This window comes from Scatophagus argus, chromosome 5, assembly GCF_020382885.2.
Source record: "Scatophagus argus isolate fScaArg1 chromosome 5, fScaArg1.pri, whole genome shotgun sequence".
Lineage (NCBI taxonomy): Eukaryota > Metazoa > Chordata > Actinopteri > Scatophagidae > Scatophagus > Scatophagus argus.
In genome coordinates, this window is record NC_058497.1 from 22,508,925 (window position 1) to 22,535,788 (window position 26,864).

The window sequence follows — 26,864 nt, forward strand, 5'->3', positions numbered from 1 at the left end:
GGTGAGGTGATATGAGCTAGTGCTCTTACACCAAGTCTTTGTGGTTATTGTTGCTGGACAAACTAGGTTTTAAGGAACCCAGACATGGTCTTTGTGTTCTCACCACCTTCTATAACCTTGTGGGAATGGGAAACAAAATTTTGTTAAACGAAAACATCACTTGAGTCCATTTAAGTCATCCATGTGACTGGAAAAATTTAGCTAAATAACTCAGTTAAATGAGCAACAACTATACTTTTAAATCAAAAAATTAAATGATCAGTTATTGTACGTTGTTAGAATTTATGCATTCTTTTATTCAGGCCCATTTCGTTCTCTCTGTTGTCTGAACAGTTGCTAAAAGGCTCGTTGGTGACATGAAGTAGTTTATGCTATTATAAAACACAGTGGGAGCTTGGTTGAAGAAAACAACATGGAGAGGACCGGAGAGGTCTTGCTCCCAGCTTCGGTCTAAAACTGTCAGATAATTTCACTCTATATAATTGAATTGCATGGTTATTTACTTGAGGAGCTTAAAAGAACCAGCAAACCAATAAAATAGCTATATTGAGTTCCTGGGCCTTTTCTGCTGACTGTTGACTTCCAAGGTGGCTTTTGCCTTGCTAAGCTCATCTTGTCCATTCTCTTATTGGTGATCTGTCATGGTCAGCCCCTCCTCCTCTGTCCTGCGCTCTGCTGCCATTGTTCCAAAGGACATTTCTTTTGTCGACCTTGTAAAATATCAGCAGACTTCATCCACTGTGTTCACATTGAAACAGTCCTAGTATCTTCCTGCTGATGTGCTTTTTTTCCCCCTTTTGTCCCCGAGCTTTGTAGGGGAATGGAGAGGTAATGGGTTTGGAAAAATGACAGGGCACTGGGGATGGCCCGTGTCATTGTTGGTGTGGTGAGACAGATGTTGTCCCCTGAGGTCAGGACAGCATTCATCCTCTGATGTTACTGATCAGCACTTTTGAAAAAATGGCATTAACCATTAAACCATGTATTGTTCTTTATCCCTTGGAGTTTACTTCCTGTTCTTCCATCTTACAGCTGTCACCTTCAGATAATTACCGAAAAGTAGTTCCTTGATAGTTTGGGGGTTATTTTGTGTTAAATCTGTAGAGTATAGTTTTTTTTTTTCAATGTTAAGATAAATCAATTCTGATTCTGGTTGTCTTGTGCTCAATATTGCAGCCATGCACCTTTTTGGACTAAACTGGCACCTGCAACCCATGCAAAGACAGATGTACCAGCTGTCAGAGGACAATACAAGTGGCCTACCTTTTCCTACTGATCTCAGCTTGCCACCGCTAGGAAACACAGGCTTGGATATACCTGACCGCAAGGGAAAAGATGACAGTAAGTTCTTTTCTTAATTAAATACACATAATCCGTTTTTCCCAAATGTACTTCAACTATAAATAATAAACAAACCTAAATGCAGATGATTTGTTTTGTTTTGTTTTTTCAGGATTATTTCTCTGGTTCTCATTTGACTGTAATATATTATTGCACCCACTTCAGAAAAAGCCAGCACTGCACAAGGAAGAAAGTTTTTCAAATCTTGAAGTTTATGGATGACATTTTGGAGTTTAAGCAAGTTTATTATTATTTTGTTATCCGGTTTCTCATTGTGTTCATGCGTCTCCATGGTATGCAAAGAGATCGGCATTGTAATCCGATGAAAGTTGTTGTAAGTGGGAAAGTGTTATTTGTTCCTGGAGGGAGAAAATGGGACAGCTTAAGGGACGTAGTATCCAGGGGCTGGAGGGGGATTAGCCACTCTGTCCTCTTCAGAACGGATGTGATCCTTTCATCTCCTAGTCTGGGCTGCCTTTCCTGGCAGCCAAAGAAAGCATGTGCTCACCCCACGGTACCAACTGCTCGACTCGAGGAAAGTTTGCTCTGCACCATTCTCGTGCAAATGGGCACAGATTAAACCATGTGATTTGCCGCTGGCAGACTACAATAGGTAGGAGATGGGGTCATTACCATATAGATGAATCCAGGAGTTGTCTTTTTCATTTACCAGACAGCAGAAAGTGTGTTTAGCAAACAACGAGCATGACTACAGCCGAGCTGAGACCTTGCATTTCAGCAGCTGCTGATAGGAAATCGATAGCCATAGTTTTCTAAATAAGTCTCATTCTGCAGTGCTGTCACCAGAAGCAGTGATGACCTATCTAATGTTTTATCAAGGTGATGCAGATGTGTGCCATGTTGAAATTCTGTGTAGCTCCCTCTTCCTGGGTCTTGTCTTTCCATCAAAGCATTATGCTGCAGTTTAGCTTGCAGTACAACAACCATTTATTTAACCATGAGGCCCATTATCACTGGTCTGCGCTTATGATTTATTTAAACAGCCTGATGAGTACACCATTAATGTGCTGCATAAATGCAAACACACCCCAACATGTGTAAAACCAGTCTGTGTGTCATAGCATTACGGAGAGCCTAGATGTGGGAGGTGAGGAGTGTGTCCTGTCTACTCCGAAAAGCCCATTGCCACTGATGTACCTTTGAGAAGAAGGCCATCTGCCGTGCCACGTGTAACCTCAAGCCGTGTACGCCATCGAGTCCTGGGGGTAGTTTGTATAGACGTCTGCTTTAGTAGATTGTGTGACAGAAATGAGCTCATCTACATGGGCAAACAGATGTTGCCATTTCCACGGAGTCCAATATAAGGTGTATTATGGAGCATATGGACATTTTTTGGCAGCGGATGTGCTAGTACCTGAGCAGGTACTAGCATTAGAGATCCGGTGCTGCTATAATTATAATTTTCACGTTATTACTCTAATTATAACTATGTTTCATCTCAGTATTAAAGCAGCTGCATTTTCCCCAGTATTTGTTGTACCATTTCCACTATGTTCAGCATTTTAGATATCTTAAAACCTTTCATCACAGTTTACTTTGAAGAGCAAGATGTATGAAATGTGTACAGATCATAAAGAACAACAGACTTGGCATGTTTGATCCAGCAGCCTCAACAAAATGGTCCTGTGTTGATGATAGGATATGAGTGCTTCGAAATAGTCTATACAACCAGATACATTTCATTATTTCCTTTTTTTCTTTTTTTTGACTATCTCAGAGGAATCAACACAAAACACTTCAGGACATAGCAAGAATTTTGTATTTTGTTTGAGGACCAGACTGCTCTTCAGTCAAATTGCTCTTCCTTTTGTCCTCTGTCTTCCTCTGGAATTGGGACTGGAACTGCTGCCAGTGGTCATTCATAACATTTTTTTTCTGCTGGCTGTCAGGGATGTGATTGAATATCTGTGATATGGTCAGACTATCATGCTTTAGCAGACTGACTCCCTCTGCCTTCCACATGCTGGATTAATGGTGTGATCTCTTTGACCGATTTGCTTTGTGTGCAATGCAGGCAAATTGGACAGCTTGTTCCCAGATGACAGCTATATAGATATGGGAGAGATTGACGTGGGGCGCAAGGTCGCGCAGCAGATTCCTCCTGGTATCTTCTGGAGGTCCCAGGTCTTCATTGATCATCCCATGTACCTGAAGTTTAATGTGTCCCTGAGCAAAGATGCCTTAGTGGGAATCTATGGAAGGAGAGGCCTACCTCCATCACACACACAGGTGGGAGATATTAGAATGTCACTGACAGCCGTTAATTTGGTGCTACAGTTTGTCTGTTATATTCTGTTGTGCTTATTAGTTGTATGAAAGGTGAGTTTTTAAGACAATGATACACTGTAAATGTGAGGCTGTGTGAAATGTACGGTCATGTCTGCAAGTGTTAGCATTCATTTTCTTTACCCATTCTTCCACTCTTCCACAGAATATAAATTGGGATATTGTTTAAAAAAAATCTATGCAACCATGTAGGAGTGTGTCAGGAATACAAACTAATTCATAAATCTTTCTATTGTATTATGAATCACTTTCATTGTTGCAGAAAGGATTTATGGCAAATTTCTTTCACGTTCACTATCATCAATGAATCACACAAAGATGGGGGGCTCAGGGGCCAGGAAAGAGAGATTTTTCTTTACACTAATTTCCCATCTATGTGCAGCACAGAATCATCCATAGATAGATATATCATGTTATTAATCATATCTGACTGTTTGGTGCAGAGTTTAGAGTTTTCCACTTTAAATGTGACTGCAGTTCAACAAAGTGTTCGTAGCATGATTACTGTTTGCATTAATGTCCAGCGTGATTCCAGTTAAAGGATCATTTTTGTCTCTTTCCCCTATTTCTTACTTAAAAAGAAATAATCCAGAGTGGTTTTCATGCTGTGACTGATTACACTCAGAGTGGCAAATGAATCAAGATTCCCTTTTTTATGTAGATAAAATGAAATGTCGTCTCATTGGTATTCACTGAGTCACCACTAATATGAGGCAAATCGTTGCAGATGTTATTTGGTAAACACTAGCTTTTTCACCAGCTTCCCTTTTTTCACTGTAATAGTTTTAAGCAAGGTTCTCATATATGATATGTGGACTATGAAATTATCACAGCCCATCCAGCCACGATGTGCCAAGACTTACTCAAGCTTCTGTGGAATGATGAGTTATTCATGCAGACCAAATGATGCTCTGCTATAAAGAGGCCTGAAAGCACTCGAGTCTCATGTGTCACTCTAATGGTGTGTCTGCGGTCTGTCTATCAGTCTTTCTCACTTTCTGTGTGTTTGTCTGCAGTTTGACTTTGTGGAGCTTTTGGATGGCCGACGGCTCTTGGCCCAGGACATCCACGGTCTGGAGGGGCCTGTGGCTATGCAGCGGAGCCTGGTACCCATCACCACACATGACACAGGATTTATCCAGTACATGGACTCGGGCATTTGGCACCTGGCCATCTACAACGACGGAAAAGAAACTGAAACTGTCTCCTTCCTTACCACCGCCATAGGTGAGTGCCCTGGGCATGACCTGCTGCTGAAACCTGTAATAGCAATCCACATAATCCCTATAATACCAACCAGCAGCACTCCACAGCAAACTGCCCAGACTTGGGGCATGAGTCAGAGGCAGATTTTGGCAGATTTAAATAGGTAAGGAAAGAGCAGGTTAATCAAGGTGAAGTTGAATATTGCAAAAAATCAGGACATCAGTGCTATCCTGCCATGCCCCTGAGTAGGGCACTGAGAGATCATAATATCCTCATTACCCTGAGTGTCTTCCAAGCGAATCAGGGGTCCAGCTTCTGGGAACCATTTGCATACAATTCAAAGTATGATTGTACCCTCCTGCTAGTGCCATTTTTGATCACGATTTGCTCCAATTTCCATCCGCTTTCCATATATCAAAGTGGGGAAGATATTTCTCTCCTCCCACTAACTCTGCGCAGCACGTGGCTGTGTTTCAGACATACAACCTTATTTGTGGAGGTGATTTCATTTTGTACTCTCCTCTTTTTTGTTTTCCCCAAAGCGCCTTTGATTAGCACTGCTGTATCAAGCAAGGTGTGAGAGGGCCCGAGGTGTCGACTTTCACAGGGATGGCAGCTGGGAGCTGTTCTCACATGCTCTTTAATTAAAAGCTCCTGGGCCAGAGTCCATCTGTGACAGGGGGTGTGCCAGGCAGCAGATCGATGAGAAGCTGTCCTCAACACCAATGTAACACTAAGTGGAGACAGGCAAGAGATGCCCCCCCCTTGCTATGCCAGCAACAGCTGTAATACAACACTTAATATATGATATGACACAAGGAGGGGCAACATGTATACTTTTGCTTATTTCTTCTTGACATGGTGTGCATGTAGGCCTCCTGTGGTTTGCATCACACAAAACACAGCTAGATAAGGTATTCTGTGCAACGAATGGCGAATGGCAATGGGGATAGTATGGGGTGGGGCAGAGTTAGTCAGAGCTAGAAATCTGCCTCTGTTCATTTGTATCAGAGCTGATCTGCCCACAGGAGCTCAGAGGGAGGCATAGGGGCCCTTTCTAAAATGGGTCACCAGTTAAGTGCCCTTCAGCAGAAATTGAATCTCACCAACTGCCTGAATTGTACTGAGCCGTGCAGGGATAGAGTTGACCTTCAAATACAGCAGCCCAGGCATAGAAATATATGTGAACAATACCCATAACAGGCACGTCGAGAGACACGTGAAGCATTGTTTATTCGACACGAACAGTAAAATTATTTTAGTGACAGTGCTGGTATGGAAAAAGTGTCTTACTTTACCTCCAGTGAGGCACCTCGTGCTCTTTATGTGTATTAAATGAAAGGTTTTCTTGTTGCGCATAGCCATGCCATAATATATCTGGTGGGGGATTGAGCAGCCCTGTCTTTAATCTGGGCTGCTCCTCATTACTTGGCTGTGGCTCCATGGCAATGTGAAATGTGTGCTACCGAATGTTTTGTATCACAGCCCTCTGGAGCATGAAGCCATTTGTCCCTGCTGCCTGGTGCCAGACATGCCTCAGCCCAGACACGGCTTACTATACAGCACAGCGCAGCAAAGAAAAGCTAAGACCCAGCGCCGATTTCTTATTCTATATCATGTCTCAGTCTGTAGCAGGCTCTCACTGTACACATCCGCCCATCATTCAAAGGAGCTGAGCATCTTCTGAGAGCATGGCAAGGCACTGATTAAACCTGCCAAAGACACGCTACTCTGTCCTCACCGACTGGAGAGACTCGCACAATAGTTAGCTCCCCTGATATGAAGGGTAATGAATTTCAATGAAGCTCTTCTTGAATCCATGATTTATGCGTCGGCCTATGTCGAGTGTGTAGCCAAGAGATATTCATGGCCTCCCCTGCCTCCTCTCAGAGGAAACAGAGGCAATAGACATGGGGAGTAAGTAGTCTGCTAAACTGCGTCAGCGTTCAGAATGGGAGCACTGCAGCTCACGATAACTCAATTAAATATGTTTCATTTGATCATTTGCTGTTTGCCAAAGAAATACCCAGAATAGAGAAAGATAAGATAACCTTAATTAGAGGCACATTCAGTAGATCTCATCAGTAGATTGCAGTTGGATCTTTCAGTGCCTTACATGGCGAACAAAAAATTACAACCCAGATGCAAGACTCACACCAGGAACTTCTCCTGTATGACTATATTATTTCTGAAAGGAATTATTAATAGCCACGCACACACACACACACTTGCTTTGAGCAAAAAAGCCCGGGATTCCTACTGTAGGTAAATTTTCTTGTTGGAAGCCTTCAAAACCCCACCAAAATGCTAATTTGCCTCCTCCACTCCAAAGGATGGTCTCCACTGCATCCCCTCAGTAACCAAACGTGGCGAAAGCCCGCAGCACTGGAAACAGCAGCGTATCTCTGCTCATTGCCGATCCCCCTCTCTTTTCTCTGTATCTCTGGTCTGCCTCAATCTATTTCCTTCTCACTGTCTTTGTCTTTTTTCCCAGTCTTGCATTGCATCCTCAGTGATGATTGACTCTCCAGAGTAAAGGGAAGCTGAATCCTTGGCTCATATTTCTAGCCCTTTGTGGAGCACAAGAGATTCTTTGTTCACTAAGTTTGGCCTCAGAGCTTCTGCTGCCTGAAGGCAATGGACAAGACTGAATGTTTTTCAGCGGTTTTTCAGACTTAATTCAGTGAGCATCATGTTGCAGAATTCTGCTTCTGTCAAGCACCTCAGAGATTAGTGGTCTAATAAAAGCGAGTGTACCGAACGTGGTAATAGAGATAATTATTTTGACAGTTTATTTGATTTAGTCAGAGGGATCTTTATAGGAAATGTTGGAGAATGTTGTGCTCATTGTTTGTGTCATACAAAAAAGCTTTCAAACAAAGACTCGTACAGTAATAAAGCCATGCAAGGCCACTGGTAATTATTCTAGGATGTCTGAAGGTAAAGAGAGGACTAAAAGCAATGCACTGACAAACATGTATTATGTTGGCTCATAAGCAGGTACACAGAACGGTCACATGGTCACATTAAGAGCTCATGTTTCTTCCAGGACTCAGAAAAACAATTTCTACATCAGAGCCATCTTTTGTTCAAAACTTATTTTTTAATGTTTTGCAGTTTAGGCCACTATCAGAAGTGTTTTGTTTGTTTTTTTTTTCAAGGTTTGCACTTGTCTCATAAGCTACTCTTTTTTTTTTTAATCTTCCTAATTTTAATAATGCCTGTTCTGTGCACATGATGAGACATCTATCAACACCAGTGACTGTGGAAAATGCTTTCTGGATCGGAGTGAATGACTGGGGGTCTGTGATAAAATCACACTCTGTTTGATTTGAGCCCAGCTAGATTTAGACAAGGTGCCAAGTTACATTTTTAATATCCCAGTGCATTTTTGTTGTTTCTTTTTCTTCATGTAATTTTTATTGTTATACCAAACTGATGCGCAGGTTGTTTTCATAGATCCAGTGTAACACAACTGAACAATTGAAAGAAGACATTAAAGCGCAGCTGTAACCAATGACATTTAGTGCTAAAAATCCATACTGCTATGTTCACAAAACAAAAAATGTAGATGTAGGCCTCATTGTTTGCGAGGAGATATAAAGCAGACAGAAGAAAATATGATACAGTGACATTACCCATATCAGAACCGTCAGATTAGGCCTGTTCGGTGGAGCCTGTCACTTGTCATGTCCAGTGTATTCAGACCTTTGCTTTGTAACATGTTTTAGAGCTGATCAGAAACAGTTTAGTTTTTTAGTCTGTTCCCCCAGTTGGGTGAAACATTAGTGGCACTCGTAAATGTTTTGCAGTGGTACAGAAATGTTGACTGGATTGGAGCCTGTGCTTACCGCTGTCAGAAGCAAAGGGATGATTATCAACGGAGAGAAAATGAGTGGGAGGAAAATTGTTTTTCAAACCACATTACTCAGGAAAGCTCCTGATTGCTCTCTTGCAGATTCTATTGATGACTGTCCCAGTAACTGCTTTGGGAACGGTGACTGTGTTGCTGGAACATGCCACTGCTTTTTAGGATTCAAAGGACCTGACTGTGGGCGAGGTGAGTCACTCTCTCCGTTATAATGTCTTTATTGATCTGCACCGTTCTGATACACAACGTTTTTTGGTTGCTGACCAAGTTATATTTACTGCATGACCAGAACAAAGCAATTTCAATCCTAGAGTTGCTTTTTATTATGCTTCAGATCTTTTCCCATTAAATTAGGCGCTAAATCTCCCGATGATTAATTTTGACTTTCCTCCCTTAGTGGAGATTTTGTTATTGTGTTACATATAAATGAACTCCTGAATAACAACTTTAGGTAACATATTAGAGTGAAAGTAGTTTGGTTTTGGTTATCCATACGTACGTTATCATATGATAGCCATGTGTTGATTGCCACCATATTTGACATTTTCTATCAATTCTTTTTTTGTTATTTTCAACAACAACTAAACAGCCATTGTGTAGGTAGTCAGATATTTGTTATCAGGTTTTGTTAAAATTTATATCACATCTGCACTGGGTGCCAAAGTGCAGTGATTGTGCCACTTATACACTGGAGAGGGAACCCTTTAACATTTCGGTCAGAAGCTCATTGTCAGATTGAGGCTTCAGCACACACACACACTCTCACTAATCTTTGAAGCTCTGGTTGGAGGGGTCCATTCAAATGGATGTGTGCTGTCTGCTCTTTTCAAAGCTGCCTGTCCAGTGCTATGCAGCGGGAATGGTCAATACCTTAAAGGTCGCTGCATGTGTCACAGCGGCTGGAAGGGCTCCGAGTGTGACGTTCCCACCAACCAGTGCATAGACATCACATGCAGTAACCATGGGACCTGTATCGTGGGAACATGTATCTGCAATCCAGGCTACAAAGGGGAAAACTGTGAAGAAGGTGATTGTCCTAATAAGTCATGGTAACGTCTTCTAAAATTCTTCTAAAATCCTGCACCATATGGCTGCTTTAACCACCATCTCAGGTTGTTTCCTCTTGACATTTTAACAGAATGCTCAAAATGGGAACAGTTATTGAGCTGGTGCGGCTTATTTAACAGTCTGTCTAATGGCAGAACAGGACATCCTCTATGAAGAGCATTACGGCCATAACACTTCACACTATGCATCCTAGGTAACTTTTCCTAGACAAATCATGGCTATAAGGCATTACGTTAATCAAAACTGTCCATTTATTGTCTGAAATTCAGACCCAAAGTCTGATGTTAATCCATTAGGAACCCCACGTTCATGATGCTGGATAAGGCCTGACCAGATAAGATTGAAGGAGCCATTGTGTTTGTCAGCTCTTGAAGGCTCTCATTTCAAGATGAAAAATGGACCCTAGGAGTTTGATAAATGGGGGTTTGTGACATCCATAGGCTCCCCATTCTATTTTGGGTGGAGTGTTGGCCATAAGGAGTGGAGGGGAATGTGGACGAGGGCCCTTTAACATTTTTACCTTTCTTCTGTGCGACCTTCAGGCACAATGATTAATTGCCAGGAGAGAGTTTCTTGTCAGTTAGCCTCTGATCTTTGTGCCTTGTGCCCAAACCATCTGCTATGAGGCGAGAGATCCAGTTTGTCTTAGTATAACAGCCTTTATACCCATTTATGTCATAGTAAAGGGGAGCTGCCATGGCGCGGCCTGCTGCTCTCTGCGGCCAGACATTACTCCTGTTTCGCGCCCATTTGCCATCTGTGTGTGCCATGCAGATATTGTCTGGCTGAAAGAATGTTATTATTGTGATTGCATGCCCCGACAACTCTTGTGTCGTACAAAGTGAGCACTCATTTAACAACATGTCAGCTGAAGAGATGCTATAAGAAACAGTAGTTCATTTTTATATTTACATACTAATTGAGCTGATGCAGTGTACAAGAACATGCAGCAGAGGGAAGCCCGTGTGAGGCTTCAAGCAGGCCCTCTTGCCTGGGAATTCTGTTGCCCCAGGCTTTTCCTCACTTTACCCCAGTTTTTCCTTTACATTCTGTTAGCGTGACTTTTGCTATTTCCAACTTTTAAGTACTCATCATAGTGGCTTTCATTTTAGAGTAACATGCTTTTATTAAAGCACCCTCCCTCTTTGGGAGGAATTTTCATTATGAGATGATGGGGAAAGTGCCAGCAGGAGCGTGGGCAGTACCTGCGGTTCGGTGCCATACGCCCTGATGTGAAAACAGCCATTTAATTTGCTTGCTTGTGAATTTTGTCTATGGTTTTAGAAAAAGCAGGCCTCCTCACGTCATTTACTGTATGTTCCCTCGGTGCATTCACTGAACAAATGCTAAGCCAAGTGAGCTGCCCCGCTGCAGTTGTCATTCTACTCAGGCTCGAATCGAAATGCCAGGCTACCTCTGAAAGAGGGTAACAGCAGGTGACTGGTGTGTTTGACACTGTCTTTTTGGAACCGTTTTAGTGGATTGCCTCGACCCAACATGCTCAGGCCGAGGGGTATGTGTCCAGGGAGAGTGCCACTGCTTTGTGGGATGGGGCGGGCCAGGATGTGAGAGCCCCAGGGCCTCTTGCATGGACCAGTGCTCTGGACACGGTGCTTTCCTGGCAGACACCGGGACCTGCAGCTGTGATCCCAACTGGACAGGCCATGACTGCTCTACAGGTGAGTGCTTCTCTCAGATGAGAGTAAACATTGGCAGAATTCCCTTTCTCAGACTAGTGCTGATCTAACTGTGATGACTAAGTACAGAGAATTAGCACATTCACAGAAAATATCACATAGGTTAGCCAAGATCTTTTTTTTTTAATGCAAGGTTGGAACAGCTTTTATGCTTCAGTCAATATGTATTTATGAATGTAGTAGCATCTCAGTCCTGTATTTATACATTGTTATTTATACACATACTCTTATGTAATCTCTCACACTTATCGATCCTCAGCTCCTGACAAATAGTCATCACAGTAGCTGTATGTATAATTTCTTCTTATTTAGTTTAGTATTTCACACTAAACAGCAGCAAATAATAATAATGATAATAACCTTGACATGTCAGTTCTTGCCTTTTTGTTGGAATTTATTTCACTGCTCAGTTCAGTATAGCTTTGATAATTGCTGAGTTCCTCACAGAAGAATTTCAGATTATGTTAAAAGAAAATGGCCCACGTAAAAGCCTTATTTATTCACATCAGTGATCAGCTGGGGGTGCACAGCTAGGAATCAAACTTTGGTTGATTTTGTTCTAAATTTATTTCTTTTACGAATGGTTTCATCTTCAGTCTCCATGTGATTAGCTGGCAGCCACAGAAAAGAGGGAAACACGCATAGCAGGGTTATTGTCAGAGGCATGATCTAATGAAAGTTAATGCTCTTTTTTTCAGTTCTGGTTTTCTTCATGTTGGCACAAGGCTCACAGCTGATGATGGCTTTTTCTGCTCTGGAGGATTATACCCATTGTGCTCATTTTGTCCACAGGGAATGTTCTCTCTTGGTAGTCAGGAATACACTGAGCAGAAGATACAGTTTTGCAGCTAGAATATGCCTTCTTGAGGCTCTAAGGATGGAAAAAAGTCCTGCACAATGTAGGTTTAGCTATGACAGCAGCCTGCCTGCTCGAACTTACCAGAGAAGTATTTTACTGAACAGCCTGAGTGACATCAGTAGTATTGTCAAAGATCTATCAAATGCCGGTATCTAATGTTATTGATGCAAATGTTCTACAAAGAAAAAAATCACAGAGAACTGTACTGTACTGTAAAGTCATCTGAAGAATTTTACAGTTTTTGTCACATCTAAAAGCTCAAGTGAAACCGTATTCATGTTTCATGGTTATGCTCTGGCAAATAGAAAGCTTCAGATAGCTCTGTTTGAACAGGCCTCTGATGTGTTGGTAAGCAATGCATCAGTCCTATTTTTGTAGCTGCTGATACAGTAGCAGCCTTCAGCTGCTTTCATTTTGGACGACATAATTTGTATTCACACAAAATATTTCTGAAATGAGTTTTAGCCCGGCAGTCACTTGGATCCGTGAATCCTTTTATATTCCAAGCAGACACAATGACCTATTAGGTAATCCCAGGGATTTTGAGGGAAATGGGCAGTTAGTCTGAGTTTGCTTCGCAGAGAAAGAGCTCTGTAAATGATGATGAGTTGGTTCTTTATCCGCCTTTATCCTGTTCATTGTAGAGCTTTCTGTGGTCTAATACAACACTAAGCCCGGTAGTGGGGAAGCCCAGCGAGCAGCCTGTAACCTTGCAGACCGGGTGGAAGAAAAAGATGGAAAGCTTTCAATATATCTTTTGAGATTCTTTAATCCCCTTTCCCAATACTTTTAAGTCACAAACTCATTTTCTCATGTGGCTGTGGAACAGCACAACCTGGGTGTGCACAGTTGGTAGTAATACTGTTACAAGCCATAAAACAATGCCTGAGGTTTTATGTCCTTTAATATGTGTGTTTTTATGCCATTTTTGCCATTCTCCCACCCAGAGGAAAGTTTGTTTACACGGTCCTTTAGTGCAAATGGTAACGGCCATCATGGGGATGGGGGTATTTCTCACTGTGGACTCCTCTGGCCACAGATAATGAGGGTTTGCCTGCAGGCTGTAATTGCATCTTTATCACGTTAAAGCTTTTTGCTGTGTTCCAAGTGAACAGTTGTCTCTCAGTCAGTTTGAGTCTTTTCTTCCTCAGACCAGTATGCACTTTAATAATTCTGAGAAAGGAACTGGCATGGTCAGTTTTTTCTTTTTTTTTTCTTTTTTTTAACATATGTGTTAATGAGATCACTCAAGATGTTCATTGTGTTCATTAGCAGCTCTTATTTAACAGTGTTAATATTGTCTTTAGAGTACGTAGAAGGCATGGTTCCACAATAAACAGAAAATGATTGATGGGCAAACCTCTGTTACCCAATTCTAGTGTGATTTTTTTTTTCTGTTCGCGTGTGTAATGAGATTTGGCGTGTGTGCGCGCACGTTTACGTAAGGGCCACTGATTCAAACGCTGTTAGCATATTGTACATCTAAATCAAAAGTCAGATGTAAAATTAGCATTTTCGTAGTTTAACTAAGTGCTGTAATTAGCAGGGGGAGTGATTTTTAAAAAAAATCCTTTTAAGCTGGTAATGTCATGTTATGGTTTGTGGCTGAAAATACCATTGAAATTTAATTTGTAGCAATGACAAAATGAGCGCTGTAAAGGCAGTAATTGAGTTATTAAAAGATTTTACCTTCAGTTTTGTCCCTTGTGGTCATGTTTGAATTGGCTTGGCGTAATAAGCCAGGAATACATGGCTTTTGTTCCCTGTTGCCCATATGCAAAGCCTCTTTCTTAACACAATAGTTAATAAAGAGGTTAACATTTCAATGAGATTCATAATAAATCTGCAAGTGCTTAATTTCTTTGGGCTTTCGTCTTGTCATACTCTCCCTTGAGTTCATGAGACGCGGGTAATGTCCCAGGCTCTGTCACAGCCTGTCAGGGAGGTCTTTCAGCTGCCTCACAATAGCGCCAGCCAAGCTTTACTGTGACTCTGTCTCTCATTCTCCTTCATTCCATGAATGTACTTCTTCCTCTGCTACACTGCACTTAGGTAGAGTAAAAATAGCATATTAACATCCTATGCCTTGAATCATTCTGTGGAGCCTTAGTTCCTGCCAGTAGTCCATGTGGCAATGCCATGAAGTTACAGCACATAGGGGAAATACACTAAGATTTACAGTTTCATCAAAATGGTAGTGCTGATGATGTTTCCATTCCTATAAGAAATTCCAGCTGTGTATTTTCCCCCCTTGTGGCAGAAAGAGGTGAATTTACAAAGTGGAGAAGAGACAAGGAGAAGAATAAGTCTTCTAAGGCCCCCACAATCCATGTCTTTTCTTTGTAATGGACTTATTAGATTTGTATTGTCAAAAAGGATTGCCCCTTATGAGGTGCAGGAATTTCCTTTCAGCTGCCATCAGACAAGGTAGTGGAGCATGGCCCCCTTTCCTTGACAATAACTCTTGGATTTGTCTTTTCTTCACCCTTGTTGCCTTGTCCCGTCACCACCTTGTCTTCTCTTTCCATCCGACCTCCGCCCCCCCTGCTCCTTCCTTCCTATCTGTCTGTCTTCCCCCACTCTCTTTTTGTCTTTTTCTATGTCCCTGTCTCCCACAGAGATTTGTGCAGCGGACTGTGGTGGCCATGGCATTTGTGTGTCGGGCAGCTGCCGCTGTGACGACGGCTGGATGGGCACTGGGTGTGACCAGAGGGCGTGTCACCCTCGCTGCAATGAACATGGCACTTGCAAGGACGGCAAATGTGAATGCAGTCCGGGTTGGAACGGAGAACACTGCACTATCGGTAGGATGGGAAGAGGTTTTGGTTTTGGTGGGGGACTCTCTGTGTGTCTGTGTGTTTGGGGGGGGGTTTGAGGGGCCAGCATAGGCTGTCTGTCTGTCTGTGTGTGTGAGTGTGTGTGTGTGTGTGTGTGTGTGTGTGTGTGTGTGTGTGTGTGTGTGTGTGTGTGAAGCTCTGGGTGTGAGGGGAAGGGTCCACTTGGAGAAGAGAGGGAAAAGCATGCTTAATTGAATTTGTGCAACTCAGTAAAGCATGAACAGGTTTACTCAAGGATCTGAGGCTTGCCTTCATGCATTTTAATGTGGGAATGTGCTAAGGTGTCCTTTCATTTTACCCATCCTTTTCCTCATCTCTTTCTTTGCTCCCTTTTCATTTACTATTAATTTCAAATGCTGACATGTGAGCAGCTCAACCACCACTCTTAGCAGTTGTTCTTCTGTAAACACTTGCAGAAGTTAAGTTTTCAAACCTTGACTGAATGTCAGGAGCATTCATGAAAACCTTACCTAAAAAAATATTAAAAAAAAAATAAAAAAAGTTTCAACTGAGTTTTCATTTTGTTGCCAGAGTGTAGAGTCCTTAAGTGCTATGCGTTTTGAAGTGGATTTCATAATACTTTAGCAGAGAGTGTCAGCAGTGGTTCATGGCATTATAATGTTGACTCTTATTTTTGTCAAACTACTTTGCAGTGAGAATACTTACCGAGTGTGTACGCAACACTTTCTGTTGAAAGTACGTTTTTATGATTTTGATGTTGGTGGATAGTTGGCATTTCCACTGTGAGCATTTGTTTGTCATAAGGGACTGGTGACTGCGGTAATGTGTAAATGCTAGCAACAACAGAGTCAGCCATGCTGCTCTCATAAGTAAGCAGTAGGTGACCTCCACCAAGACCTCCCTGCTCTGTTTGAAATGCCTGACTGCCTAAAGGACAACAGGAGGATATTAGTTATTAGTTATTAGTTATGGTCATAGATGTTGCAAGGTTTCATTGTAGTGTAAAGTGTAACTCATTAAGCTCATTAAGACAAGTAACATAACATAGATAGCTTTATGAGATTTGATGTCAGGACTATCAGACCACCTCCAGACATCAGAGCGGACCATGCAGAGCAGCGGTCCCCAACCTTTTTTGCGCCATGGACCAGTTTAATATCAGGCCGCATTTTCACGGACTGGCCTTTACAGGGTGGCAGATAAATACAACAAAATAAAAGGAAAAAAACTGGGGTATTTTTTAAATATAACAATAAACGTGAATCCAATGTGTACTCGCAACTTTATTAACAGCATCTTTGTAACATCGCGCCAACAACATAACATTAGTAACATCCTCTCTACCCTCAACGCTCTCTGGTCGCTATGGTAACGTTTAAACATGCCTTCAAAATAAGATACACCGCAAAAACAAGAAAAGTACAGGAAAAAACAACTCACCATAACGCTGATTCAGTGGGAGCCGAGAACGAGACGGCCCCATCTAGAGCCTTTCCCCTTTCCAGAGACATTTGTTTTTTACTCATTTTGCTAGCTTGTGGGTTTATTTTTAGCGGTAACGTATCACGTGACCGAGACAAGCATCTTGACATGCGTCAAGAGTGAGTCATAGGCGGATGTAACGAAGAGAATCCGGTCATTTTTCAAAATAAAACATCATTCAGACTCAGATAATCAATAAAGAGGAGATAATGTAAGTTACTTATTCTTTCTGTGCGACCCGGTACCAAATGACCCACGGACCGGTACCGGGCCATGGCCCGGGGGTTGAGAACCCGTGATCCAGAGGACATGCTATGTGATGCCTGCTTCAGACGTTACCAGTTTGTTCCTGTGTTGCATTATTTCTCTTCTCTTCTCTTCTCTTCTCTTCTCTTCTCTTCTCTTCTCTAAAACTTTTACTCCAGTATTGTACTTAAATGCAGTTTTGAGCTAATGGTACTTTACATGAGTATTTCCATTCATTTCCTTCTTTTTACTTGTACTCAATTATATGTCAGTGTGATATGCTTTTTACCCCAAATATGTGGTAGTGTAAGTGAACTACCGAAAAGGGTATGAATTATTATAATAATTATTATAATTATTAAATTGCCATTTAATGTTGAAATAAGCTTTGTATCAGTCAGCATTGTTGTTACTAGTAAAAGAGTATAAGTAAAAGATCCACCGCAGTTTGTTGACAGTTGCCACCTAACATGGTAGCTCACTCATTATCATACTAAAATCCAGCCAATCAAGCATCACAGATGATGTGGGAACACGCAGGCCATCTCTCCCCCCTCTGCCACAGCATTTCAGTAAGCAGAATTTTTCAACTCCCACTTTATCTTTATATTTGATTCAGTGGGGAGATGGGGAAAAAGTAGATGGAAGAAATTTTTCTCACAATGTTCTCATACATATCTAGGAGTGGATCTGTCTGAGTACAGAGCATTGACTCAGTCTGTGAATGTTTTATATGCTGGCCTTACATTATTGATGGGCCTTTTATAAGTGCCATATTGAGATCCCCACTCCCTCGACAAGGATATTCCTCAGTGTCATCCATTAAGAAGCCAAGGATCTCAATTTAAATCAATTTTCATTATTGAGAGCTCTGCGTTGGCCCTAAGCCCCGTGTTGTGGAGGATAGGAGGTCTGACGGCCCCACCGCTGTCTAAGCCTCGCGTGACCTCATCATCTACAGAGGTGTTTCGAGATTAAAAATGTTTTTTGCTGAACATCCTGACCTCCTGTATGATGCTGCTTGAGAGATTTAAGGGTGGTAATATGTGCATCAATCACACAGCTTTTGAAATACTCCCCTGAGATATTCTGCTGATCCCGGCAGTTGATAAATGGGCACAGATTGAAATGTTCTTTCTGAACATATCACTTTTTACCCTGTCTCTCACTCTTTTTTATTTCTCCCTCTCTTTCTTTCTCGCTCTCGCTCTCTTTCTCTTTGTTCCACAGCCCCCTCTGTCTTTTTTTTTCTGTCCCCATCCCTCTCCCTCTGAGTTGGATTGTTTTTCTTGTGTTGCTTGTAATGCATGGTTTTGCGTCATGACTGCGCTTTTCCTTTGCTTTATTTCCCTTTTGTAATGTAAACTAACACCTTGCTTTGCTGTCTTGTCATGGAAGTGGCACTGTTCAAACCTCCTCCTTATATGTCCTGTCTTTTATCTCCCAAGCTCACTATCTGGATAAGGTAGTGAAAGGTATGGCATTCCTCCTTCCTTCTATTTTGCCCTCCTCCATTGTAACTCCAGCCAGCATTAACAAATCATGCACACACACCATGCTCTTCCCCTACATTGACATACTCGAACACTGTGTACCTCCTGTTGCCCTGATCAACTCATTCTAAAGATTCCCACCTGCCATCAACTTTTTTCCATGTCGTCACACAGTAATCTCCACTTAGCACTTTCACACCTTCTGAGTCAAGTTGTGCTGCTTTCTTTATGTGGTTCGTGTGCGGCCTTGCTTTTCCTAATGGGGGGGTGTGTTGGGAAAGGGGCCTCATAACTTGCGCCATGCATTATGGATGAGTGTGCAGCTGTGAGCAGGGCCTGATAGGTGCTGAGGCCGCATCCTCTCTAATTAAAAGAGTTCATGGTCTGGTTGGTGCAGGGCAAGCAGGGGGTGGAGGCTCTGCAGCAATCCTCCTTCTCTGCCTCCAGCACCACCCCTCACCCCCCACCCCCCCTCACTGTGTCCTTGGTACCGGACCACCTGGCAAGAGAGCTGCTGCCAGAGGAGTCCTTCGAACACTTGCAGCCTCACGTTTGGAGCCGTTTCAGTCAGGCTTGGGCAGGGCTCAGCAGGGGCTCCTCTCTGAAAGGGTTGCCAATTAAGTTGAACTGGTGCCAACAGAGAGTGGATCTTTATTTATCTTTGTAATAAACATTCAGAGTTTACTAATCATGTGTCTCCACTGGTCTAACCACAGTTGTTTTGTCCATTTGCTCAATAAAAGGACAGCTAATGCCCAGACGTGTCTAGGAGGCAAGACTCTCTGTAATGGCATTAGCCTTCAACAGTGAGTCTGTTTCTTCAGGGAAACAAGAAGAAAATGGTCCTATATGTATTGCCATTATCAAACAGTTTGTGTGCTGGTGGTTTGTTTTTCATTTATGTTTATGCATAAATTCTAAGGATTCTCAGTCAACCCATGTTTCTACTGGGGAAGAATGAACACGGGAACAGAGAGGAATCTTCATTATCAGGCAATAACTTGTCACAATTGTTGTACACTGAATCTTAGTTCTGCTTTTGGGTTTATTATGTATTAAATTGCCATTTAAAAGGCACACGTGTGAAATAACTTGTATAAATTGTTGGTATAAAGTGTTCGCTGCTCCATGGCTGCATTATGACTGTGATACTGTCCTTTCTCAGTGCTGCCAGCAACTAAAATGCAATTGATGCATCACTCAGCTAACCATGCTATCTACAACACACATCTATCTTAGTGCTCCTTCAGCCTTTTGTCTTCCTAAATACTTATCTCTGCTTCTTTCTTATCACCGTTTCTTCCTTCAGCTGTTCTTTCTGCCTTTAATACACGTCTGTATTCACTGACTGCACCCGTCTCTCTTGCTTTCCTGCTCTCTCATTCTCCCACTCTTATTCTGTGTGATGTAAGAGCACTGAGACAGCTGCCCCAGTCTCTTTAGTAGATAAAATGGGTCAGCTTAACATTCTCTCTATCAAGGCAGCTTGCTAACAACACAAACTGTGACAGACTTGTGCGTTTGATATCTTGAGATGTTACCCTCTGACTCTGCCTCAGCGAGGGGATACAAATCATAAAGTACCAGATAAATGCCGAACAGTGGTAGAAAAATGGGTGAGATAATCCTCTGATCTGTGCCCTTGTGAAGACCTGTTCAGAGAGAGATAGAGGAATGTTTCACCTGTCGTTCTTCCCTGGGGTCACACGCCCGGTAACACAGTTGGTAGCGAGCTAAGTTGTTCCATGCATAATACTATCATGCTCAGCCTTATCCACTTCCTATTTTATATTGAATGCTGCTTCTCTTAATGATGGAACATGTACTCTACCTGAGCAGATAATGTTATTGATTGCTAAGAACAGCCTGGAGACAATTTATCAAAGAAGAGACCGAAAAAAAGATAATTAATTCAGTTTTGTTGCAGCTCATTCTTCCGTGCAGACAATAGTAGCAGCAGTGCTATGATCATAATGGTGGTCACATTCAAAAATTACATAAAAACGGATCCAATTATGTGCAGGAATGTAAGCATATACACCACTGCTCTCATTATCCAACAGTAGTTGTGTAGATACTAGGGGGCCAATCTACTGTAGTAATGAGTGAATATTGATTTACAAGATCCCTCTTATCTGATTCTACTGCAAAGGGATATTAGAAGCTTCACAAAAGGTATATCAAATTAATCAACTTCAGCTGAGAGTCATTATAGCCACCCTTACCAGCTATTAAAATGACTTTCGTTCTTTGCTATCAGAGAACTGTTATCAACAAACAATTGTCATGAAAATGTCTTGTCACTGTTTTATTGTTGGCCCACAGTATCCAGTAAATACAGCATTATACAGTATTTGTCTGTTCTGCTGCTCTATTTGATATCCTGTTCTGACCTCTGTCTTTGTCCTTTTTTTGTTACACAGAGGGCTGTCCTGGTTTGTGCAATGGAAATGGTAGGTGCACTCTGGGTAACAATGGCTGGTACTGTGTATGCCAGCTGGGCTGGAGGGGCACTGGCTGTGACACCTCTATGGAAACTGCCTGCAGTGATGTCAAGGACAACGATGGAGGTAAAATCACAAACAACACCCAACAGTGCCTTCTGACACTGGCCAAGCATCAACAGGGACTCTTAACTAGACATGATTTGACTACAGAATTAACCACCTTTGTTCTCGAGAATATACTGTACCTGCTTTATGCTTTCCAGGCTTAGTTGTACTCTTATGAGGAATGGCTTCCAGTCAGTCACCTGGACAACAGGTTTTTATTAAAGAGCAGAGTAGCTGGCCTGAGGACCCGAGCATGCACTGGCCCCAGGAGGAAGTTCCTGCTCTGCCCTCTAACTAGCCCTGAGCAGAGCCAGGCACACACACAGAGGCAGCCAGGGGGCTGCACCACTCTTGAGGCCAAGTGGAAGACGTGACTTCCTTTCTTCCAGACCTCATTCTAGGCTTGAGCTTGTGCTAGCATCCCTTATTTATGCAGGGGTTGTTTCTCTCCCCATCATTGTACAGAGACCATAGGGCTCTTGCTGGCAAAGACGGGGTGCTTCTGGGGATTTGACTGACTCCTGACAGCAGGGTTTATTTTTATCACCCATCTGGCCAGAAAGGCCCCTGAAAGCAAAGGGTAGGGAGTCCAGTGACCCACTTTAGCAAAGTAAAGTGCATTGCACAGCAGCTCTGCCTATTTTGTATTATTTCAGCTAAATTACAGTTATAGAACCACAAGTAGTGCCAGAGGTGATGAAATGTTGTCCAGGATGAAATGTACACTACGGGCAACAGTCAAAATGAATGAGTCCAACATACATGCTTAGTTTCTTTTACCAGGTGTGTGTCCAGGGTGTTGTTTAATGACTGTGTGTGTGTGTGTGTGTGTGACTTGTTTAACCTTGTCAGATGGCTTGGTGGACTGCATGGATCCAGACTGCTGTCTGCAGGCAACCTGTCACACCACCTCCTTGTGTGTGGGCTCCCCGGACCCCCTGGACATCATCCAGGAGACACAGATGTCCTCTGCTCAGAGCAACCTGCAGACTTTCTATGACCGCGTGCACTTCCTGGTGGGCAGGGACAGCACCCACATCATCCCTGGTGCCAACCCCTTTGATGGAAAGTGAGTGACTTGTGCATTACTCCCACCAAACACCATTGAGTGCTACATTCTTCAGCAAGACAAGAGTTGTCTTGGAAAGGGATTTCTGACATCAATATTAAATCAATCTTTTTTTTAAATTTTTTTTTAACATATGATCATTAGTTTTAGTAACTGAGTAATTGCTGGATTTAGTTTGCTTCACATTTGAATTCATCTATTCAGGATGCTTGACTGTTCAGCTCTGCTCATTTCCACTGGACTTAACATTGATCTAGCCTGAATTTTCGTTATGGCCAGCATCACCCTTTATGTAAGTCAAGCAAAAACATTTCAGATGCAACCCCAAATCAATGAAATATTATTGTAGGCCAGTACATTTACAATGCCATGGTTATTGCACTGACAGATCTCTGACAGATCGAATGCAAAATGCTGGCCGTGGAGGCTGAAATGGGCACGGACTGGTGGCATGCATAGCTAGAAGGATGATAGACAGATGATGACGGACAAACATAGAATGTGGCAAAAGGCAAGGAGCATTCCCTGGCACAAAAGGCATCTCATATTCATGTATTGTGATTACTTTTACTGTAATCCATCTGAGGCCCTCTCCCAGAGGCACAGCTCACGACACCCCAGCCATGGAATCTGAGATGGTTTCATATCAGGCAGGATGACTGTCAAAGTCCCATAAGATTCCCTTGCCTTTCGCTTCCTTTGTCTCCTTCTCTTTTCATCTTTAATCGCTTGTGAAGCTGTGTCACCTTATTTGCATCCCATTTGCTTGTGGATCTCTCATCTTGGCTTACTATACTGCTGTGAAACAAATACAGAACAGTCAAAACAACAGAAAGTAAAAATAAAAGAGTTGAGAATATTTCAAAATTTAGTCTCTCGTGATATAATTTTATAAAATGGTGTCAAAAACAGCAGACAAATCAAACAAAGTTCCTCGCATTTGCCATTTGAGACTTTTTTAAAAAATCACAGCAGCAGGTTGTGGTTTCAGACATCTCTATTTTTAGCCCAACAGAGATGTTGCTTTTTTCTTGAAGGGAAAATCAGTTTCAAAAATGTCCCAGAGCAGGATTATTTCCTTAAGTGTAATTTACTACATAACACATCTTAGTATTGGGTGCTTGCTGAGATGTGCAAACGTCCTCTTTCTTAAACTAAAACAGACAGCTTCAATTTTAGCTCAGCTCTAAAACCTAATTTTAACTCTACACCGTCCGAATGCAGCATGTTGCTCTTCTGTTCAAAGGTTATTTATCAAAACGTGATCAGACATCGGTTGTCGTTAAGTTTGCAGTTGGAAAAAAGACAATTCAATTACTGTCTTACACCAACTGTCAAAAAACTCTGCCTGGTTTTGAACTTTCTGTGGTGGTGTCAGTGTCATACTTGAGAAAACCACTTGCAACACACTTCGTGACATTTTCCCTCATTGACATTTTTCTGTCTTTCAAGAGCCACTTAACATTTTGCAGTTCTTCACTGGACAGAGGAAGAGCCATAGAGGGTTAAGTAATTCTCTTGTCTCTCTCACAAGAAGATGCAGCCATAAATAAGTAAAATCAAGAATCCAGAGATGAGCTGCGAGATTGGAGGCCTCGGCTCACCTAAAAATATCAGTGATAATCTATTATTCATGTTTGGTATTCATTCCCCACCCACTGACAGATATGAGCGGTTATGACAGGGGGCTCTGGGCCTCAGATGAGCCTTGCAGGCACAGTCTCAGCATCTTCCTGATATCCCTGCCCTGGTCACTTGATCATCTCTGTATTGATCCATTAACCACTTCCTCATGCTGGTAGACATGTTGGACTGCTATTTCTGATGTTTCCCACCACAAGAAGCTGCAAAGGTGCTACTGAATAAAGCATCTGCCACTGCATAAAACGTCTCGACTCTCCACCATGACACATAATACAAGAGACTGCCAAGGCCCAGCAGTGGATGCTATCTAGAATAGTAAACAGGGACTTTATCCATGGAACAACTGGGGCAAAGATTGATGGCTGGCCGGTAATAGCAAGACAGAAGCATTCGCTTCATTTACAGACTTTTATTATTTTATTTATAACTCTTTTATTAGCATAGGCCATTAGAGTCAGAAAACCTCTTGTTTATTTTGCTCCCACTGTGCTCTGTCCTTTTTGGCAATATTATATATTTAGAGAATTAAAAATGTACATTTATGGCTCCTCATTTTACCCTCTTCAGTGTGCATGGTGGTATACAGGCAGAAAATGAGCGGGCTGCATTCATATGCTTATATTTGCAGCAGGGTTTACCCAATAATCAAGTAATTTGTGTGGGTTATAATGTTGTTGTTGCTCTAGTGGTGGTATCATTTATTAGACTTGCTCATTGAAAGTTCTCTGTGCTTAAGTCAGGCGTGCATTTTTGTTATTTTGTCTGAAATACTACAGAACAATATGGTTTCCTCATAAATACATGCTGGTAAAGGGATATTTTCTAATTTCGTGACACGTTTATATGGTGTCACAGCTTTGTATCTTTAAATTGACATAACAGTAGAATTGCCAATTTTAAAAACTGCTGCTATTAGCTGTCAGTATTCCTGGCTGTTCTTATGTCCCAAAAATATATGTAAAAAGCAAACTTCATTCGCATGCTCAATTCTAAAAGTTTGAGTTCATTTTTTTTGACATTGAACTGACAGTCAGTTCAGAGTGGCTTGTTCAAATAGTGCAAGTTTATCATGAAAAGTTAGTGAAGCGGTGAGGGTGAGAGCTTCACGTGTTAACATTCCTGACATGAAATCGATCCACCCCAAAACCTGACTAAACTAAGTCTTGTTTTTCACAATACTCCCTTTTGAAAGAACATGAAGCAGTCCAGCGGCTTCACCTGTTTATTTTTCACGTTCTCCCTTTGCCCTCTGTGGATGATGTATGATAAACAGCAGGTTTGATATATTGAGACGTCCCTTTTAACTTTGTGAATCCTCTTGGACTAGTGAAATCTCATACAGAGGGGAAGATTCTGCAGCGAATGCTTCATGCTTCCTTTGCTGCTCTTTCTTTCTGCCGTATTTGATGTCAATATTTAAATCATTTGTCTTGACAGCGAGGATTCTTCTCCCCATGTGGTTCACCGAGGCAGGAAGGAGATAGTTCCACTTTCACAGCTCCATCTGAAGAAAATGTGGATGATTGCCTCTTCAAACAAGACTCTAAAATAAACTGTCGGCATGAATGATTAATCGTAGACATCCAGGCCACTGCCTGGTTAACTTTAGTAGTAATTCTATGTAAATGCATCTATCATACCCCATAGATCTTGAGGTATGAGCCAAAGGATTCAGAGGAGTATCTCCTTGCTTGTTTACAGTGCAGTGGTGGACAGCCAAGGTCTTCTGAAGGGGACCTGGCCTAATTAACATAAAACTGGGTTCCTGGGGACCAGGATAGTGTGGGGTGAATGATCTTGCCTCTGGTAAGGACATGTTGAGGGCAGCTCCTAACACGCTAGTGTTAATTGTTTCCAGTACGTGGCAGTGTTTAAGACCCAAATGTATTAAAAATAGCCATGGTCTAATGAAGAAGTGGCAGTAAGGCATTTGTTAGGGGATTTTTTTTTACAAACGACTACAGAAACTACGGCTGACCGTGAGTTGGGCCTCGCTAATGACGAAGGCAGGACTGGACGAAGGAGACATGATACAGCAAGGTCTCAACTCGTCAGTTCAGTGAGATTAGGGGTGAATTTGGGTGACTTCCCACTATTGATTGGTGGGGACTGATGATCAGATCTAATTTATGCAGCTTCTGGAGACCCGATGTCAGTCTGGAAATCTGTCGAGGTCTTGATAACCAGCCAAGCAAGTCATGCAATCTGCGGTCCTATTATTTCCCTCTCTTGTATTCTGTAATGGAAAAGATAAATCCTCCTTTTTTAATTAGAGCAAAAGCAAAGTAAAGCTTCCTTATCTCATTATCCTTCCATTCTGGGTAGGAAAAACCCTTCGAGACATCCTATGAGGTGTTACGTGGTTCTGTTCCTATTATAGCTGTTGCTTTTGTTGTGTACAGTATTTCGGTTTGATTACATCCATATGTACTGTAGATTTTTATCAACTTAACTCTCATCCATCCCCATTTGCATATATGAGGTGGACAAGCTATGTTTGACACACAACAATATAATGCAATTAAATAAAAACTCTTTACTACTTTACAAGATTTACTGCAGGACTATTGTTTTCTGATCATATGTTTTTGGTTTACCTGTGCAAAGAAAGTTTCATCGTTAAGTATTTTGTCATTGTAATTTGTTGGTCTTTCTAATTCCTATGCAGCCACGCTTGTGTCATTCGTGGACAAGTAGTGACCTCGGACGGAACACCACTGGTTGGAGTCAACATCAGTTTCATCAACAACCCATCTTATGGTTACACAATCACCAGACAGGATGGAAGGTAAAGAACTCTGACACACAACAAAACAAAGGATGCCGTGCAAACGCAGCTAACCGTTAACTAAATATGCTGTGCATAGATCAATGAGATTTATGTTATTGTCAAATATTGTTGTTTATCTGTGCCGAATTCTAATGATGGAAGGAAAAAAACACAGTTGCCACTGCAAACTGTGCCACCATTGATCTGCTTTGTGCTTCCATTTGGTCCAATTTTGGAGTTCTCGGCTCAATTCCCGGAGAAATCAAACAAAGCCCTTCTGGTACACTCATAAGTTATGCTTCAGTAGCAGCAGGGAAGGAAAAGAAAAAAATATGCCAATTCAAAGCAGCTCACTGTGGATATGAAAGATAGTGCAGATGGACATTATTTATTTGACAATGGAAGATTTAGAGAATTAAATGAGACATTTAAGTTTAGGCCAGAAACCTGCAATTAATTTG

At 42.0% G+C, this 26,864-nt stretch overlaps 1 protein-coding gene across 8 annotated transcripts in view; it reads left to right on the forward strand.

Moving 5' to 3' along the window:
• The window catches only part of tenm4 (teneurin transmembrane protein 4), a 205,294-nt gene that overhangs the window by 135,053 nt on the left and 43,377 nt on the right, over positions 1–26,864 (forward strand). For all 8 annotated transcript variants that reach the window (XM_046389708.1, XM_046389707.1, XM_046389709.1 and 5 more), the window contains 10 exons: positions 1,177–1,341; positions 3,377–3,591; positions 4,665–4,875; positions 8,813–8,914; positions 9,558–9,752; positions 11,272–11,472; positions 14,968–15,153; positions 20,792–20,938; positions 21,773–21,989; positions 26,302–26,421. In XM_046389708.1, coding sequence (XP_046245664.1) covers positions 1,177–1,341; positions 3,377–3,591; positions 4,665–4,875; positions 8,813–8,914; positions 9,558–9,752; positions 11,272–11,472; positions 14,968–15,153; positions 20,792–20,938; positions 21,773–21,989; positions 26,302–26,421 — 1,759 coding nt within the window. The remainder of the gene's footprint in view (positions 1–1,176; positions 1,342–3,376; positions 3,592–4,664; positions 4,876–8,812; positions 8,915–9,557; positions 9,753–11,271; positions 11,473–14,967; positions 15,154–20,791; positions 20,939–21,772; positions 21,990–26,301; positions 26,422–26,864) is intronic.